General features: G+C 40.1%; 1 protein-coding gene across 1 annotated transcript in view; it reads right to left on the bottom strand.

Moving 5' to 3' along the window:
• Positions 1 to 17,256, bottom strand: part of adgb (androglobin) — a 261,632-nt gene that overhangs the window by 10,190 nt on the left and 234,186 nt on the right. Inside the window, exons 35-37 of the mRNA XM_043696854.1 lie at positions 15,650 to 15,811; positions 6,404 to 6,551; positions 3,568 to 3,664 (exon numbers count right to left, since the gene is read on the bottom strand). Of these exons, the coding sequence (XP_043552789.1) occupies positions 3,568 to 3,664; positions 6,404 to 6,551; positions 15,650 to 15,811 (407 nt within the window). The remainder of the gene's footprint in view (positions 1 to 3,567; positions 3,665 to 6,403; positions 6,552 to 15,649; positions 15,812 to 17,256) is intronic.

The following is a 17,256-nucleotide window of genomic DNA, read 5'->3' as shown; positions in this document are numbered from 1 at the left end:
TAACCAATGTCCTGTACAGTCGCAACATGACCTCCCAATACCTGTACTCAATACTCTGACCAATAAAGGAAAGCATACCAAATGCCTTCTTCACTATCCTATCTACCTGTGACTCCACTTTCAAGGAGCTATGAACCTGCACTCCAAGGTCTCTTTGTTCAGTAACACTCCCTAGGACCTTACCATTAAGTATATAAGTCCTGCTAAGATTTGCTTTCCCAAAATGTAGCACCGCGCATTTATCTGAATTAAACTCCATCTGACACTTCTCAGCCCATTGGCCCAGCTGGTCCAGATCCTGTTGTAAACTGAGGTAACCCTCTTCGCTGTCCACTACATCTCCAATTTTGGTGTCATCTGCAAACTTACTAGCTGTAATTTTACTAACTTTACTAACTTTACTAACTCCTCTTATGCTCGCATCCAAATCATTAATGGAAATGACAAAAAGTAGAGGGCCCAGCACCGATCCTTGTGGCACTCCACTGGTCACAGGCCTCCAGTCTGAAAAACAACCCTCCACCACCACCCTCTGTCTTCTACCTTTGAGCCAGTTCTGTATCCAAATGGCTAGTTCTCCCTGTATTCCATGAGATCTAACCTTGCTAATCAGTCTCCCATGGGGAACCTTGTCGAACGCCTTACTGAAGTCCATATAGATCACATCTACTGCTCTGCCCTCATCAATCTTCTTTGTTACTTCTTCAAAAAAACTCAATCAAGTTTGTACAAACTTATAATGTTTATAAATTACTTGGATGAGGGAAGTGAATATGCTACAGCCAAGTTTGCAGATGACACAAAACAGGTGGGGAAATAAGTGGTGAGGATGATACAAAGCGGGACATAAGCAGGTTAAACAGTGGGAAAAGAAACTTGGCAGATGGAATACACTGGAAACAGTGAAGTTATGCACTTTGGCAAGAAGAACAGAGAAGCTGAATATTACTTAAATGGGGAAAGTCTGAAGAAATCTACAGAAGAGGGTTTCATTTAAACATACAAGATCCTCAGGGGACTTGTAAAAGGTGCATATGAAAAGGCCTTTCCATTTTGTGGGAGAGTTGGGGACCAGAGGACATTATCACAGAATAAGGGATTGCACATTTCAGGCAGGGATAAAGAGGAATTTCTTTTCTCTGACAGGATAGTAAATCTGTGATTTTTGTTTCCTGGAGAAGACTGTTGGGTCTGGGCCATTAAGTATATTAAAGGCTGAGATAGATGTTAAATCAATAAAGGAACCTGGGCATATGGGGAAAAAGCAGGGAAGTGGAGTTAGGAATTGTGAGATCAGCCACAATCTCATTGAATGGCAGAGCACACTTGTTGAGCTCTGTGGCCTACTTTTGTTCATACATCTTACTGCCTTAAGTGACCCAAGTTAAGATGGTGTCTAAACCATTTATATCCTCAGGGGACATGTCATGATCCAGTGCATGTATATAAGCATGTTGACTGTAAGACATAACACAACATTGTTCTGTAAGTCAAAGGTACAGACACAGGAAAGTTCAACAGCAATGCATTTTGCAAAATTGCAAACAAGCGTTTGAGAAAACGCCCTTTGCATTTTGTATGGGATTTATTGACTGGAATGAGCCATATAAGTGGGTATGGTCTTTGGTGGTGGTATCTCTTTCCATTTCTGTTAAGGATAAAATTGGGACCCAGAAGCACCAAACAGTGTGGTATCTGGAAAAATCAGAAACTTGGTCTCAGCAGGAGGCAAGAACTGAGAACAAAAAGTTCTATCCATTCTGTATAGGAGATGGAGAAGAATAAAACAAAAATTGGCATTACCAGGGAACTTATCACAACATTAGAAAGAAAGAATGTCACTGAAAACAATCTGAGTCTGGCTTGAACTGAGAACCAATGAATGACCTGCAATAATATTGAGCATCTATTATTGTGAAAGAAAGAAATTTCACTTTCACTCACTCCTTAGTTGGGAATTGGTATCCTTACATGCCTGCAGGCACATAATTTCTAAATACGGAAGGAATTCAGAAGTCTGAAGAGACTTGGGAGTTCTAGTCCAAGATTCTCTCAAGGTAAACTTGCAGATTAAGTCAGTAGTTGGGAAAACAAATGCAATGATAGCATTTATTTTGAAAGGACTTGAATATAAAAGCAGGGATGTACTTCCGGGGCTCTATAAGGCTTTGGTTAGACCACATTTGGAGTATTGTGCACAGTTTTGGGCCCCATATCTCAGGAAGGATGTACTGACCTTGGAGTGTGTTCAGAGGAGGTTCACGAGAATGGACCCAGGATTGAAAAGCTTAACATATGAAGAACGTTTGAGGACTCTGGGTCTATACTGGATGGAGTTTAGAAGGATGAGGAGGGATCTAATTGAAACCTATAGTATACTGAATGGCCTGAACACGAGTGGATGTTGGGAAGATGTTTCCATTGGCAGGAGAGACGAGGACCTGAGGGCACAGCCTTGGAATAAAAGGAAGTTCTTTTAAAATGGAGATAAGGAGAAAATTCTTCAGCCAGAGAGTGGTGAACCTATGAGATTCATTGCCACAGAAGGCTGTGGAGGCCAGGTAATTGAGTATATTTAAGATTCAGATAGGTCGGTTCTTGATTATCAAGGGGATCAAGGGTTACAGGGAGAAAGCAGGAAAATGGGGTCGAGAAACTTATCAATTGTGATTGATAGGTGGAGCAGACTTGATTAGCTGAATGGCCTAATTTCTGCTCCTATGTCTTATGGTCTGATAGGTTTTTTCCACAATGACAGAAAAAAAAATGGTGTATTCCGCTTTACTTCAACTTTGGCAAAATCTTAACCTTTACCTTTCAGTCAGATTAGCTGGGTGTGGCCCAAGTCTTTGTCATGGGAGTAATGTGACATGTGCATGACTATGTCCCCTGGATTTGCGATGAGAATCTATGTTCTCAGCACTAGGTTGAGGGCGATTCCCCTCAGTGCACTTTCCCTGGTGAAAGAAACACTTAGATTTTTCGGTGTATGTCATTCACCAGTACAGGTGCACATTCCTTAATCCGAAATGCTCAGAACCAGCTGGTTTTTCGGAATTCAGAATTTTTCGAATTTCAGAATAAGTGACAGTCCGATAGTGAAAATTTAAAAAATCTTACCGGAGGAGCAGACTCACTCAGTAAAATGGGCCTTGATAGAGAATTGAGGCCTGCCAGTGCTCGGCCACGCCACCACACATCGCAGCTGAGTGACACGCATCGAGTGGGTGTTGATTTGGATTAACTGTTTGCACGCCAAACAATCTTCTTAATGAGAAAAAAAACTTCACAAAAAAAATTCAGACTTCGGAACTTTTCGGATTTTGGACAAAGGATTGTCTACCTGCACTAGTGGAGGTAAAAGGAAATCAGTTGCATTGAACATTGTGTAAAATGGACTGAAAATTCATTAACCTCTCTTTTGCTACTGTCCAAGATCAACTGCATTGGTCCACCAACGAAGTCATCAGTAATATTTTGGTATAGTATAATTACAGGACATTGGGTATTTTTGCTGACATTTAGAGTCACCTCAAATTGACTGGCTACACAGCCTCACATAAATACCTTACAAAACGTGTCCACTTCTCCTCTACAACTGAGCGATCTTGTAAAGGTTTGTCAACATCTGTGTATTGACTTTCTTCTAAAACCTGAGACTGATCTAAATAGAGAACAAGACTAAGTTTAACAATTTACTTTTGAAAACTGAAACCTCCTTTTGAGCCATGAAGATGCAAACAATATCTGAAATACTCTCTACATTATTTTAGTTGATATATATCCAGCAACTATGATCAGAACAGACAGGTTAACGTTTTGAGGTTAATGTTCACTTTAAACAAATATGCTGAACATTTGCAAATGAACATTCCTCCAGTAGTATCTGGATTGTAGCAACTTTATTCATGAATCATAAAACATCTGCTTTATTCCAGCTGAATTTACCACAATTAATAAAATTATGTACATATCTATCAAAATATGCAGGATTCATCCTCAAGACAGGAACAACAAATGCCATAAAAATGTGAAAAAGTAGAACTCACAGAAATATTTGCTGCATTAATGCTAAAAACAGAATGCAGAACAAAAATTGTAATGTGACATTCTGTAATTGAAATATCAAGTCTTTCAAATCAGTCACTCTTACAAAAACCATTAGCTCTGTGGCAATCAATTACTGTAAGGGAACTTAGCCTTTTAAATAGCAGGGACATGATCTGTGCCAAAATTTAGTCATGATACTTTATGATGCCAGATTCATGCAGAAACTTGTTATACTGTGGGCTATTGGAGTGGAACTGAGAGGATTTTTAAAAGGCGATACCATTGTGAATAGTCTTGGTTCAGGTACTAATGCTTGTAGAGGAACGCACATACCCAAGAACTAATCATGTCTAAAGCCATGCAGGTTAGGTGGATTGGCCATGCCAAGTTGCCCATAGTGTCTAGACATGTGCAGGTCAGGTGGATCAGCCATGGGGAATGCAGGGTTACAAGGATATGGTAAGAGGGTGGGTCTGAGTGAGATATTACTTGGAAGGTTGGTGTGGACTCGATGGGCTGAATGGCCTGCTTCCACACTGTAAGGATTCCATGATATTATGATACTCACTTTCTATTTTTAGTGGAAATTATTTTTATTGTTCCTTTATGGCTTTATTTGCTGTAAACCAGGATTTGGACTCACACAGATCCCATGCCCTTGCCCGACCCAAATCTCCTCTCCCTTCAATGTTTCATCAATGCCACAGGAGTTCAATTAACATGTCACAATGAGTAATGGAAGCTGAAACGTGTTTCACAGAAAACTGCTACACGTGTGGGTTTTTTGATAACATTGAGGTGTTTTCTTATTTTATTTCATTCGGTCACTGAGCCCTGAGATGTATTTTATAATGGCCTTTTACCTACATTCTTATTCTTGACAAACCACATTAATGTGGAACTTTTTTAAAATCTGTTTTCATGCAACTGAGTAGTTTCTAGCTTTGGGCTGGTACAAAAAATGTTGGCATTTATACTAAGGTGATGGATTGTAAATGAGTGGATTTACAATTTTCTAAAGCAGTGGTTGGACCTCATTTAGAGTACAGGTCATTCTGTTATGACGTGCATTTTGTCAACATGAATTTGTTCTCACATGTTTGATGAATTGTGGACACTGTTTCTAAAGTGCGAAGTTTTCAAGCACGTACTGGTTATAACGTGATTCTGGCCCTATTAGTTTAGATGATGCTATTACACGATTTTCTTTTAACACAGGATTGCATGAAAATTGAACTATTGCATGAGAGCAGAACTGACTGTATTGCATTCAGTTTTAGGTGGCATAGCTTTGGAATGATATATTAGCCTTGGTAGGGGAACATCAAAGGTTCACCAAAATGGAATAAAGAGTTAAGTTACAAGAACAGGTGCATAGATTGCATTCTTAGGTATCAATAATTTTGATGGTAAAAGGTAGTTAAATGAGTCAAGGAATTGATAGATTTCTTTTGGTAGAGGAGTATAGAATTGAACATAATAAAATTTGAACTAGAGTCATGTAAAGTATGTGACTTACATATATTTTAATATTGTTTATTTTAGAGTTGAGAATTGAGTTAATTGCATTTGTGTTTTGGTCTATGTATCTGAAGGAGTTTAATGATTAATTTGTAAGCATTTCTGCAGCCATTTAATTTCTTTTAAAAATAGTCAGGCAGAGATAGTAAGGCTTCTTGGAATTTGTTTATGCTGGGTAAGTATTAATGACAAAAAAGGTAAATAGTTGTACATTAAGTTCAATGAAGAGGCTACCAGATTCTCAGAAAGTGAAGCATTTGTTAAGTCAAGCCCTGTGTGTGATCAAAAAGGGAATTCTCACAGGAGTGTGAGCACTATTAAGGAACACTTTTGGGATAAATGGAATTATATTTTACCATGCGTTTTGAAATATTTAAACTTGAGTTACATGTAAATAGTTTGGTCAATATTATTTTATGTAAAAAATTTTTGTTTTATTGTTAAACTTACTGGCAGCATTGTGTGCTTCTATTTAAGTGAATGAGTGCCTTGCTAAAACCAAAATATGATCTATCAAACCAGATTTCAGTCTGGTATCTGACTTGTTCAATAATAAAGTCAGGCAAGATAAAAATGTAGGCTATTGATGGGTGATATTAGGAAGCACTTAGCATAGAAACTGTAGTGAAAATATGGCAACATCTCCTCCAAAGGCTACTCAGATTTATTCAACTGAAAGATTAAAAACAAATTATAGAACTCTATTAGATTAGGGTATGAAGACTCACAAAACCAAGGAGGCAAATGGAAGGTACAGATTAGCTATAATTTAAATTAATGCAAGAGACTCAATGAGTTACTCTTGTTCCTAATCACATGATCTAAGTAGTACCTGCGGATTGCATCTCCTGTGTTGCTGCATCATTGGTATCGCTTTCAGAAGGAACCTCACTGATATTTTCGCCTTCTTTCCCAGCAGTACTTAGCAATGTATTATCTATTGTTTTGTAATTCATGATATGCAGTCGGAGTTGTAAGGCCTGGGAGACAATGGGAACAAAAACATTTCGGTACAGACTGTCTGAAACTGCATTTCCATCCGTTCATTTTGGAGGAGCATGTACAAATGAAGACACAGGTATTAAATGTACACTTAAAAGGAAAGAACAGTGGGATTTGTAGAAAATGTGAGGAACACGATTAACTAGATATCTCTTCAAAGAGAATGGTCTCCTTCTGTCCTATAAGACTCCTGGTGTGGCGGCGTTCAGTTAGCTCAGTTGGCTGGATGGTTGGTTTGTGATCCTGAGTGACACCAACAAATTAAGTTCAATTCCTACACTAGCTGAGGTTATCATGAAGGACTCTCCTTCTCAACTTCTCCCCTCACCTGAAGTGTGGTGACCCTCAGGTTAAACCACCAGCAGTCATATCTCCCTAATGAGGGAGCAGCCCTCTGAGAGGACGGCAACTTCCCCTTTGCTTTCACTTCCAGTGGAATCTTGTCAGCCTCTGAGTGAAGTTGGCCATGGCGACAGGTTTAGGAAAACAGGGCATGAAGGTGCTTTATCAAATTTGGGACCAAAAAGTTGCATTTCCAACCAAGTCTTGGATGTTAAGATGAGATTCTTGGCAGTGAGCAGCAAGAGATCTATTAACATAGATTATCATTTATTATCAATCTCATCAGGACTTAATCTCAACCTATTAATATGCAGTCTTCTATTTTTCTGCTGTCCAGATAGGAACATTTTGAGCGTTCCAGACATGAAAGTCAGAACAGGTAACTGGTGCCTCCAGCTTGATATTGAGCCTCCAGGCCTCCATCTATGATACCCGGCATCAACATCCCAGACTAAACTCCATGGACAGCAGTCACCTGCATCTCACATCCATGTATTGACATCTAACTCGTACCAGTCTCTCTGCTGCATCATGGTACATTTCCGATCCACTTACATTTGTGCTGTACTTTGGAATACACTGGGATCTTTTATTGTAATGTTGCTGCAAGAATACTTTGTACTGTAACAGGGAGCATCTCAGGATTGCTTTCTCATTCTTAGCATGCACTCACTTTGCATCTATATGGAAGCTTGCAACATATGGGGTGGCATGGTGGCTAAGTGGTTAGCACTATCTGTGTGGAGTTCACACATTCTCCCCGTGTCTGCGTGGGCTTCCTCTGGGTGCTCTGGTTTCCTCCCACCGTCCAAAGATGTGCAGGTCAGGTGAATTAGCCATGCTAAATAGCCCATAGTGTTAGATGCATTAGTCAAGGGTAAATATAGGGTAGGAGAATGGGGCTGGGTGGGTTACTCTTCAGATGGTCGGTGTGGACTTGTTGGGCCGAAGGGCCTGCTTCCATACTGTATGTAATCTAATCTAATCTCATCTTTGCCTAGCCGTTTTGCATTTCACCCCGCTCAGATGGTGTTTTCTGCTCAGAGTATTGCTGTTCCAAGGAAGACAGAAAGCCAAGCAGCTTCTGTTGACTGTCAGCAGTCAAAGGGTTGGACAGTTTGCTGTAGGCATCTTCCTATCTAAATGTCATACCAGCAGATTACATGGCAACCTCACTGCACTGCAACAACCAAATAGCATGTCTCAAATTTGAAGTGTCTTTATGGCAGATATTTGAAAAACTACTTGATGACCATCTGTGCAACAGCTCTGGATAGAGAATGTGGACAATTAGCAACATTAGTTTCTGTCAGTATGGACAACTATACAGACCTATAGATAGAATATTGATTATGAAGCAGACAGAGCTAACTTCCTTTTAGTTAGAATATTAGTCATTCAAGATACAAGGATTTTCTAAGAAATTTTACTTAAAAACCAAAAAAAGATGAAATTTAAAAAAAAATAACTCTAAAGTAAAGGTTACAGATCTGTACTGAAGTTGTTTTTCTCTTTAAAAATAGAGGATGTTGTCCAATCAAAAATAAAGTAGTTAAATAGTCCTGAAAGCATAACCCCAAAGCTCTCCTCAAAGAAAACAAGACATAAAAACATTAAGAAAGCATATCTATGCCCATACCTCAGTTGGGTATTGCAATTTCTTTTCTCCAAATCAACACAAAAATAATTTTAAAATGTCCACATAATATCAACAATCCTTATTTGTCATAAATGGCAAACAGAAACCTACAAATCCAATCCTGCCCTTTATAAAACAAATGTTAAAGGAATCAAGGCCTGTAAAGAGGCAACAATAGCATAAAGTGAAGGGAAACAGATGCAATAAAGTGGAAAAAAATGGAAGTGAAGCAAAGTCCTTAAAATATATTAATACAGAAGCACTACACTCTACTTCTATAAAAAAAGATAAAGATCTGTAAAACAAAATGGAAGGCAAATGCATAAAATGGACAGGACATCAATTGGTATCTTTACTGAATTACTGAATTACAACTGTGCAGACAATGTTTGCCATTCTATTTTACAGATCAAACAGTACACAATCCTGGTAAATAGCCATTGGCAAAAATGGGTTTCACAGAAGTAAAATATTAGTTTTTCTGTAGATGATCAGAAAGATCTAGAGAAAATCCAGAAAATTCTCAAAGATCATCTCAAGGTAAAAATTAACTTCGAGATTTTCAGACTCCAATTCATTCCATATAGTCAGTAATTCTAAGATTCTATTGCCCAGTTTTTTTTGGAAAGGCTACAATAAAGGATAGGAGAGTGACTTTTCCAAAGAATTGTCAGAGAGATTCATTGAGTTGGTAATCAGCACCACACTAGGTAAATCCTTTGCGAAGGATCTTCTGGTCAAGGAAAAGGGCCACATTGCTGACAAATTACTTGAGGATGGACATAAGTATAAAGCCAATAAAAACGATGTATTAAGTGCAGCCAATGCTATTGGTACGGTCAACAAATCTGTAGCAGGTTCTGTTGTCTGTATCTACCTAAAAGCCGTCAGCTGTTTTCGATAGTGTAAAATGCATGTGCCACCAACGGGCATTTCAGCATGTGTGGAAAATCTGGTTCCAAACTAACACAGGTAACCATTAAGATTGTTTAAACACCACAGAACGTTGTGACCCCATTGTTCTCACTTTTCCCCTTCACTCATAACATCAATGCTTTTATCTGTCTATGTGTGTGTGTGTAGAGGAAGTTTTATTAGAGGGTTTGAATTTCAACTATTTGAGTTAATTGTCCACAGTTCATAGTTTACCTGTAGCTTGAATCTCATTATTTGTAATAGTGATTCTTGCTAAGTATAGAAGCCTGGCTGGAAGTGACTCAGCCTGAAATGTCTGTTCCAAAAGTTAAAGGCCACTTACTAAACCAAAGATCTGAATCTCTAAAAGAAGGGCATTTCAGAAGCTGCTATTAAAGAAGAGGGTATTGCACAATGGAAGTAATTTACTCTGTATCTTTCATCCTCAAGCACTGGAGGTGATCAGCACTGCACAGAAACACCCTTTCATACAGGAACCAGTGCAGGCAATGCAGGAGCAGCGATTGGAGACAGCATAACCACAGGCCAGGCAACAAGGAGAGGCAGATACAGATGCAGGCTCCAGGGGTATGTGAGTGCTTACATGAATGTACCTGAAAATGTTGGAGAGATAGTTCTTGAACAGATCACAGAACTATGCATCCTGCTGCAGAATTCATGGGGATACAGTGGGTATATGATATGGCATTATAGATTACTGCAGCTCTTAACCTTCCGTAGCTGGTTCATTTCAGTAGTCTACAGGTAACATCTGAAACATTTCCCAAGCAGTCATACGTTATTGCATAAAGCAGATAACGAATGTGCTATTCAAGAGGGCTGGAGAATTCATAAGGATCCAGATTGGCAGGAACAGCCAAGCAGAGGACTGAAAACACTAATAAGGCTGAAGAGAGGTTCACTGCCAGACATTATGGAGAGGCTGCAGAAAAGATGTGCAAGGATGTTACCGGAGCTGCAGGGTTTCAATTATGAGGAGAGGCTGGATAGGCTGGGACCTTTTCCCACTGCAGCATGGTAGGGGTGACCTTATAAAGGTTTATAAAATCATGAGGGGCATAGATAAGATAAATAGTAAAGGTCTTTTCTCTACTGTAAGGGAGTTCAAAACTAAAGGGAATAATTTTAAGGTGAGAGGATAGAGATTTAAAAGGCACTGTCTTTCACACAGAGGGTGGTTCATATGTGGAATGAACTGCCCAAGGAAGTAGTAGTTGCAGGTACAGTTACAACATTTAAAAGACATTTGGACAGATACATGAATATGAAAGGCTTAGAGGGACATGGGCTAAATGCAGGCAAGTGGGATTAGTTTAGTTTGGAAAACCTGATCGGCATGGTTGAACTGGACGGATGGGACTGTTTGCATGCTGTATGACTCTGTAACAAACAACATCATAGAGTAAACCATTGGTCTTCCAAAGCTATGTTCTCGCTGCCACACCTTGTTATGAAGCTGCTTTTGTAGTATGACCCAGTAAAATAGAATCATAGAGATGTACAGCATGGAAGCAGACCCTTCGGACCAACCCGTCCATGCTGACCAGATATCCCAACCCAATCTAGTCCCACCTCCCAGCACCCAGCCCATATGCTGCCAAACCCTTCCTATTCAGATACTCATCTAAATGCCTCTTAAATGTTGCAATTGTATCAGCCTCCACCACTTCTTCTGGCAGCTCATTCCATACCCGTACCACCCTCTGCGTGAAAAAGTTGCCCCTTAGGACTCTTTTATATCTTTCCCCTCTCACCCTAAACCTATGCCCTCTAGTTCTGGACTCCTCAACCTCAGGGAAAAGATTTTGCCTACTTACCCTATCCATGCCCCTCATAATTTTGTAAACCTCTATAAAGTCACCCCTCAGCCTGCGACGCTCCAGGGAATACAGCCCCAGACTGTTCAGCCTCTCGCTATAGCTCAAATCCTCCAACTCTGGCAACATCCTTGTCAATCTTTTCTGAACCCTTTCAAGTTTCACAACATCTTTCCGATAGGAAGGAGACCATAATTGCATGCAATATTCCAACAGTAGCATAACCAATGTCCTGTACAGCCACAAAATGACCTCCCAACTCCTGTACTCAATACTGTATCGTATCTACCTGCGACTCCACTTTCAAGGATCTATGAACCTGCATCCAAGGTCTCTTTGTTCACCAACACTGACCCAGCACCGATCCTTGTGGCACTCCACTGGTCACAGGCCTCCAGTCTGAAAAGAAACCCTCCACCACCACCCTCGTCTTCTACCTTTGAGCCAGTTCTGTATCCAAATGGATAGTTCTCCCTGTATTCTATGAGATCCATCCTTGCTAATCAGTCTCCCATAGGGAACCTTGTCCAATACCTTACTAAAGTCCATATAGATCACATCTACCGCTTTGCCCTCATCAATCCTCTTTGTTACTTCTTCAAAAAACTCAATCAAGTTTGTAAGACATGATTTCCCACGCACAAAGCCATGTTGACTATCCCGAATCAGTCCTTGCCTTTCCAAATACATGTACATCCTGTCCCTCAGGATTCCCTCCAACAACTTGCCCACCGAGGTCAGACTCACTCGTCTATAGATCCCTGTCTTGTCCTTACCACCCTTCTTAAAAAGTGGCACCACGTTTGCCAACCTCCAGTCTTCCGGCACTTTACCTGTGACTATCGATGATACAAACATCTCAGCAAGAGGCCCAGCAATCACTTATCTAGCATCCCACAGAGTTTTCGAGTACACCTGATCAGGTCCTGGGGATTTATCCACCTTTCCCCATTTCAAGACATCCAGCACTTTCTCCTTTGTAATCTGGACATTTTGCAAGATGTCACCATCTATTTCCCTACAGTCTATATCTTCCATTTCCTTTTCCACAGTAAAAGTATCATATTGTGTGCTATTCATTGTATTAACACCTCTATGCAGCGATATGACAACACTTGCTTAGAGGAAGAAAAGTAGGAAGAAGTCTAAAACAGGGAAGTAGAGAGTGACATGAAAGGGAATCCACATCAGTGGGCTATTAGGGAAGTGTGTACCATGGATGTTAGCACACAGAAGGCTATGAATGACGTCATACTGACCAGCTTCCAGGCACCTGCTCACTATTAATTGACCTAATAATTACAGCCTTAACAGTTTTCCACAGATGGCCCATTTCATCTGAGAATTCACAATGCTCTACCTTGGACATCATACAGAGGACTGCAAGCAGCCAGTGCCTCTGTAACACATGCTATTAAACATCATACATCACTGAAGGGAAAAATTTACGAGACTTTCGAACAAAAAAAAGTGCTGAATGAAACAGACAACATCATAATGGGACAAAAAAGCTTCTTCATTAACATAATAATATAAACATGAGTGCAACCTGACTGTGTGAAAGTGCACCTTTTGAAAAATTTTAGGATGCTGTGCTGAGACAGTTGGAGATATGGTGTGAGCAGGCTGCTGCTCTCTCTGTCCCAAGGCCTTTGTTGATTGGACAAGTAACCTTTGACTGGACTTAACCTGGATGGGGCATATATGATCACTGCCAATGGAAGAGATTCAGTCACTGGCTTTGGAGCTGGGGTGTTCTTGGCAACATAGAGTGTGTCGGTCCAGAGTTTCCCTAACGTCTTAGTGTGACATGGCATGACCCATTCCTTGGTGGCAAGGTGTGCTTGTAGAAGTGACCAGGAGCACCAAAAACCTCTTACTAGCTCACTACTTCAGTGAGCCTCTGGCACTAGTAATGGTCTGGAAGGTCGTTCCATCACTAGGCATCCATGGTGTCATCTCCTGGTTCTGCTACTCTGTGGTAGTCGATGCTGTCTCTGTGGAAGATGCATATATTTTATCCCATCTGAAATGTGGGAGAGGCCATTCTGTGGAAGGAATCCTCTATTGCCCAGCTATGTATGCTGAAAGCCAGAGGTAGTTCCATCAGATTCACTCTCATTTGCCACTCCAACTCCCAAATGGTTGAGTGTTGCTGTCATCTGAGGTCCTTCATAAGTGGGGACAGCTGTTCTTCAGAAACCCTCAGAGTATCTTTTGTCTCACCTGCCACTGCCTCTCTCATCATAATCTGTGTGACTATGTGGTACCCACCAGATTGCGACCCCAGGCCAGTGCACACAACTTGGTAGGAGCTAAATTATGTATCGGTGCAGGTGCCAGATACATGGTTCAGGTATGTTGTTATGTCCTTAGAGTCATCTGGACTATTATTCTGTGGAAAGGTGTCAGAAGTATCACATAGATGCTAGTCAGTATTCTCTGTGGCAGTCAACAATGCAAATGAAGCATAAAAACAATTATTGGAATGCTGCTGTTAAGGGTCATTGCCCTTCATGGATGCAACAGGTTGTCATGGTTATGGCAGAGATGGATGAGTGCAATTCCTCATCACTCTCCACACTGCTCAATCTGAACTCAGATCAGCCATTGGCTATGTGTCCTGCTTCCCTGCCAACTTCAGGGCTTCCAACTCTGCCTCTGTCAGGGGATGAATCGCTAGCTGTCTATCACTGGTCTTGGATTGCTCCCTGGCACAGTGGTTCTTTTGTTCCTATAAGCATCAGTGGAGAAAAATTTGGTTTCCAGTGATGCTGAGGAGAATAACTCACTGCCAGAATGGCTCCTGGTCACACGAGGGGTCAGGTTGTACACTGCTCTTCCAACCTGTACACTCTCAGGAAATGTAGTTATGTTCAAGCTACATTTGTAGCTATGCAACACTGGAAATTGATCAGGGTAACACACTATACCTCAACATGAGCCTTTAATCATTCAATGCCCTGACTTTTCCCGCTATCTTTCATTCATTTCTTGGCATATATTAGACTCAAACTCATCTTTGCAGTTCAGAGGAGGTCATTTATCCCTTTTTAAAACTGGACCCAGTCCCTTAGATGGAGTCTCTCGCTGCTCTGTTTCTCAGTGGCCTCTGTCCAGTCCATTTGGTTCGATCAGGCTTCTTGTGGTTGTCAGCTGGAAGTAGACATGCTCTGTGTTCCCAAATCACCTGAAGGAATTGGCTCAATGAGGTCCTACTGAACTGTGGGTTGCTGCTGTGAATGGATAGTGGCATCTCCAAACACAGCTAAATCAGTCAATGACACGAAATGAACTTTTACAAAGATGAGATTCTTTTTTCTATGTGCACTCTCAAAAGTTTTCCAGTATGGTGTTTATATGTCTGACAAAGATGTCTAATTTATTTGCAGTCCTCACTCAGGAAGATTGCAATATCGCATTTCAGGTTTTAAACAAAGCCTTCTGCCGTTCAAATATAATTCCTTCTCCTGCATGGGGTTCAGATGACAAGGATTCTTGTCATAATAATGAGCTTGACATCACATGATCAGGTTCAGTGGCCTTATCTTTACTGTCCTATATTCCTGACTTCTTCTGTCAGTGGACTCACTAACTGTGGGACAAAATCAAAACCCCTGAGTTTTGAATCAGTGTACAAGCTCAGCTTACTTCAACTTTAGATCTTTTGAATTTGTGCTGAAAAGACTCACCGACAACAGTATGAGATCAAGTCCTAATTGTAAACAATCTGTCAAAGTCTAGTGACTAAACCCAGCAGCTGCATTGATGAAGCCTCAAATCTCCAAGCATATGGTTCCTGTTGGAAATGCAACATGGCCCAGTGATAGCACATTTACCTGAATCAGAGGATCGTACCAAACCTCAAAGCAGAAATGTGAGCTATTGCAACACATACCTATGAAATCTATGGCTTACACCGCACTGCAGTCTTCAGGACGTGCTGAACCGTTAGAGTGCCATTTTTACCTTTCACTTAAGACATTAAGTAGAGGCCTCGTCTCTCCTTTCAGAAATTGTGTAAGAGATAGCATGGCACCATTTCAAAATACAGCAAGGGAGTTTGTAAATATTTACCCCTTAACTAATAAAATTAGAAACACATGAGCTGGTTATTACTCTATGTTGTTTGGGGCATTTTGATGTAAGTAAATTGGCTGCCGTGTTTGCCTATAGGACAGTACTTCATGCCTTTTTTGTGATGCAGTTTGGGATACTCAGAGGTCACGAAGAGTGCTATTTCCTAAAGAGTTAAATATTTTTACATACATCATTACCATATAGAGATATAAAGAACACCACTTTAGAAATTAAAAATGTTAGTTAGTTCACAGTGGATTACTTTGAAAGCCCTTCCAGGTTCTGCAGCTTCCCAAGCTCGTTTCATAGCCTGAATTTCATCTTGTCGTTCGGTGTCTTTCTTGATGTCAAAACAATCACTTTCACCATACTCAGTGACATAATGAAGTGTAAAGTGAGGTTTTGTTAAATCAATTTGCTGCACCTTAGAAATGAAACAAAATCGGTTAATTTCCACATCAAATATTGCAACACATACCTATTAAACATCAGTAAGTAGGAGAACGGTTAAAACAAGAACAATAAATGAAAAGAAGATCATCTCAATTGCTAATGTAGACTTTTGTAATGTAATCACTGTGGTAATGTAACAAAATATGTGAATCAGTTTGAGCTCAGCCACAAGATGAGTAGATCAGAGCCAGTGATGGATCAATGACCTCAATTGTTAACTTTGTTTCTCTCCACAGATGTTTTCAGACCTGCTTAATACTTATAGTACTTTCTATTTTAATTTTCAATATCTAGCATCTATTGCATTTTGCTTTTGTTAGTACAAAATTACAATGCAAGCCATAAAGAGATGGCAATGAAAGCCCATAAAACCATTTATGCTCTGTATCATCAATGTAACCGTGTGCACCACCTCATCTACAACCAGAATTCCTGGGAAAGCAAAAAAAGGTAAAAATACTGTATCATTTGCAGAAAAATTATAAATGGCTCCTTTGACTTCCAAAATCCTAAAGAAGACCACGGTTACCTTTTTACCCATACACCAGCTGTACATGATTAACCAAACTGCTTTTTATATTAACATTTTGAGGACCATAGCTAGAAAACCAATCTGAAAAGTCACTGGCCATTTACTCCAGTCTCTATAGCAACTTTTTTCCAGAGCCAGGCCTACTATAAGGGTCTCCATTTCGTTCTAACTCACCATAAATCCAAGCTCAAGTATTTTGATATTCTCTTGTTGTTTCTTATGAATACCCTCCAACCCTCTCCCCTTAAAAGAATAATCAGTGGAAGGTTTTTCAGCAAGGCCTTAGCACTCATCCTAAACCATCCTATATGATAACTCTCTCCTCAGGGAGTCATAGAGTCATTTAGCATAGAAAGAGAGCCTTCAATCCAACCAGTCCATGCTGAAAATAATCCCAAACTAACTGGTCCCAACTGCCTGCTCCTGGTCCATACCACTCCAAACCTTTCTTATGTCATCTTTAAAAGTCTCAAACTAAACTGGTCCCAACTGCCTGCTCCTGGTCCATACCACTCCAAACCTTTCTTATATCATCTTTAAAAGTCTATTCAAATTTCTCTCCTCAAACCAGCATTAACTATTTATCCTTTTACTACTTATAGTTCTTGTTATCTAATGATAAAAAGGGATAAAAAGAAAAGAGAACTAATATATCTGGAACTTGGTTGAAGATGTGCTTGATCATGTTAAATAGGAGAACAGACTTGAGGAACTGTATTATTTTCTGCTCCTATGCTCCTATTTCATTTCCTCCCTGTGTAGCCAATGAACATTTTTACTATTTCACTGTTGAGATGTGAGTACCAACATCTATGCTGACACTATGAGGGTGTACTGTACTTTTGGAGGAATTGTTTCTCAAATAAGGCCTTGCATGCTCTCCC

Source organism: Chiloscyllium plagiosum, chromosome 9, assembly GCF_004010195.1.
Source record: "Chiloscyllium plagiosum isolate BGI_BamShark_2017 chromosome 9, ASM401019v2, whole genome shotgun sequence".
In the NCBI taxonomy this organism is placed as follows: domain Eukaryota; kingdom Metazoa; phylum Chordata; class Chondrichthyes; order Orectolobiformes; family Hemiscylliidae; genus Chiloscyllium; species Chiloscyllium plagiosum.
The sequence above is the reverse complement of the archived record's forward strand: the minus strand, read 5'-3'. Positions and strand labels throughout refer to the sequence as shown.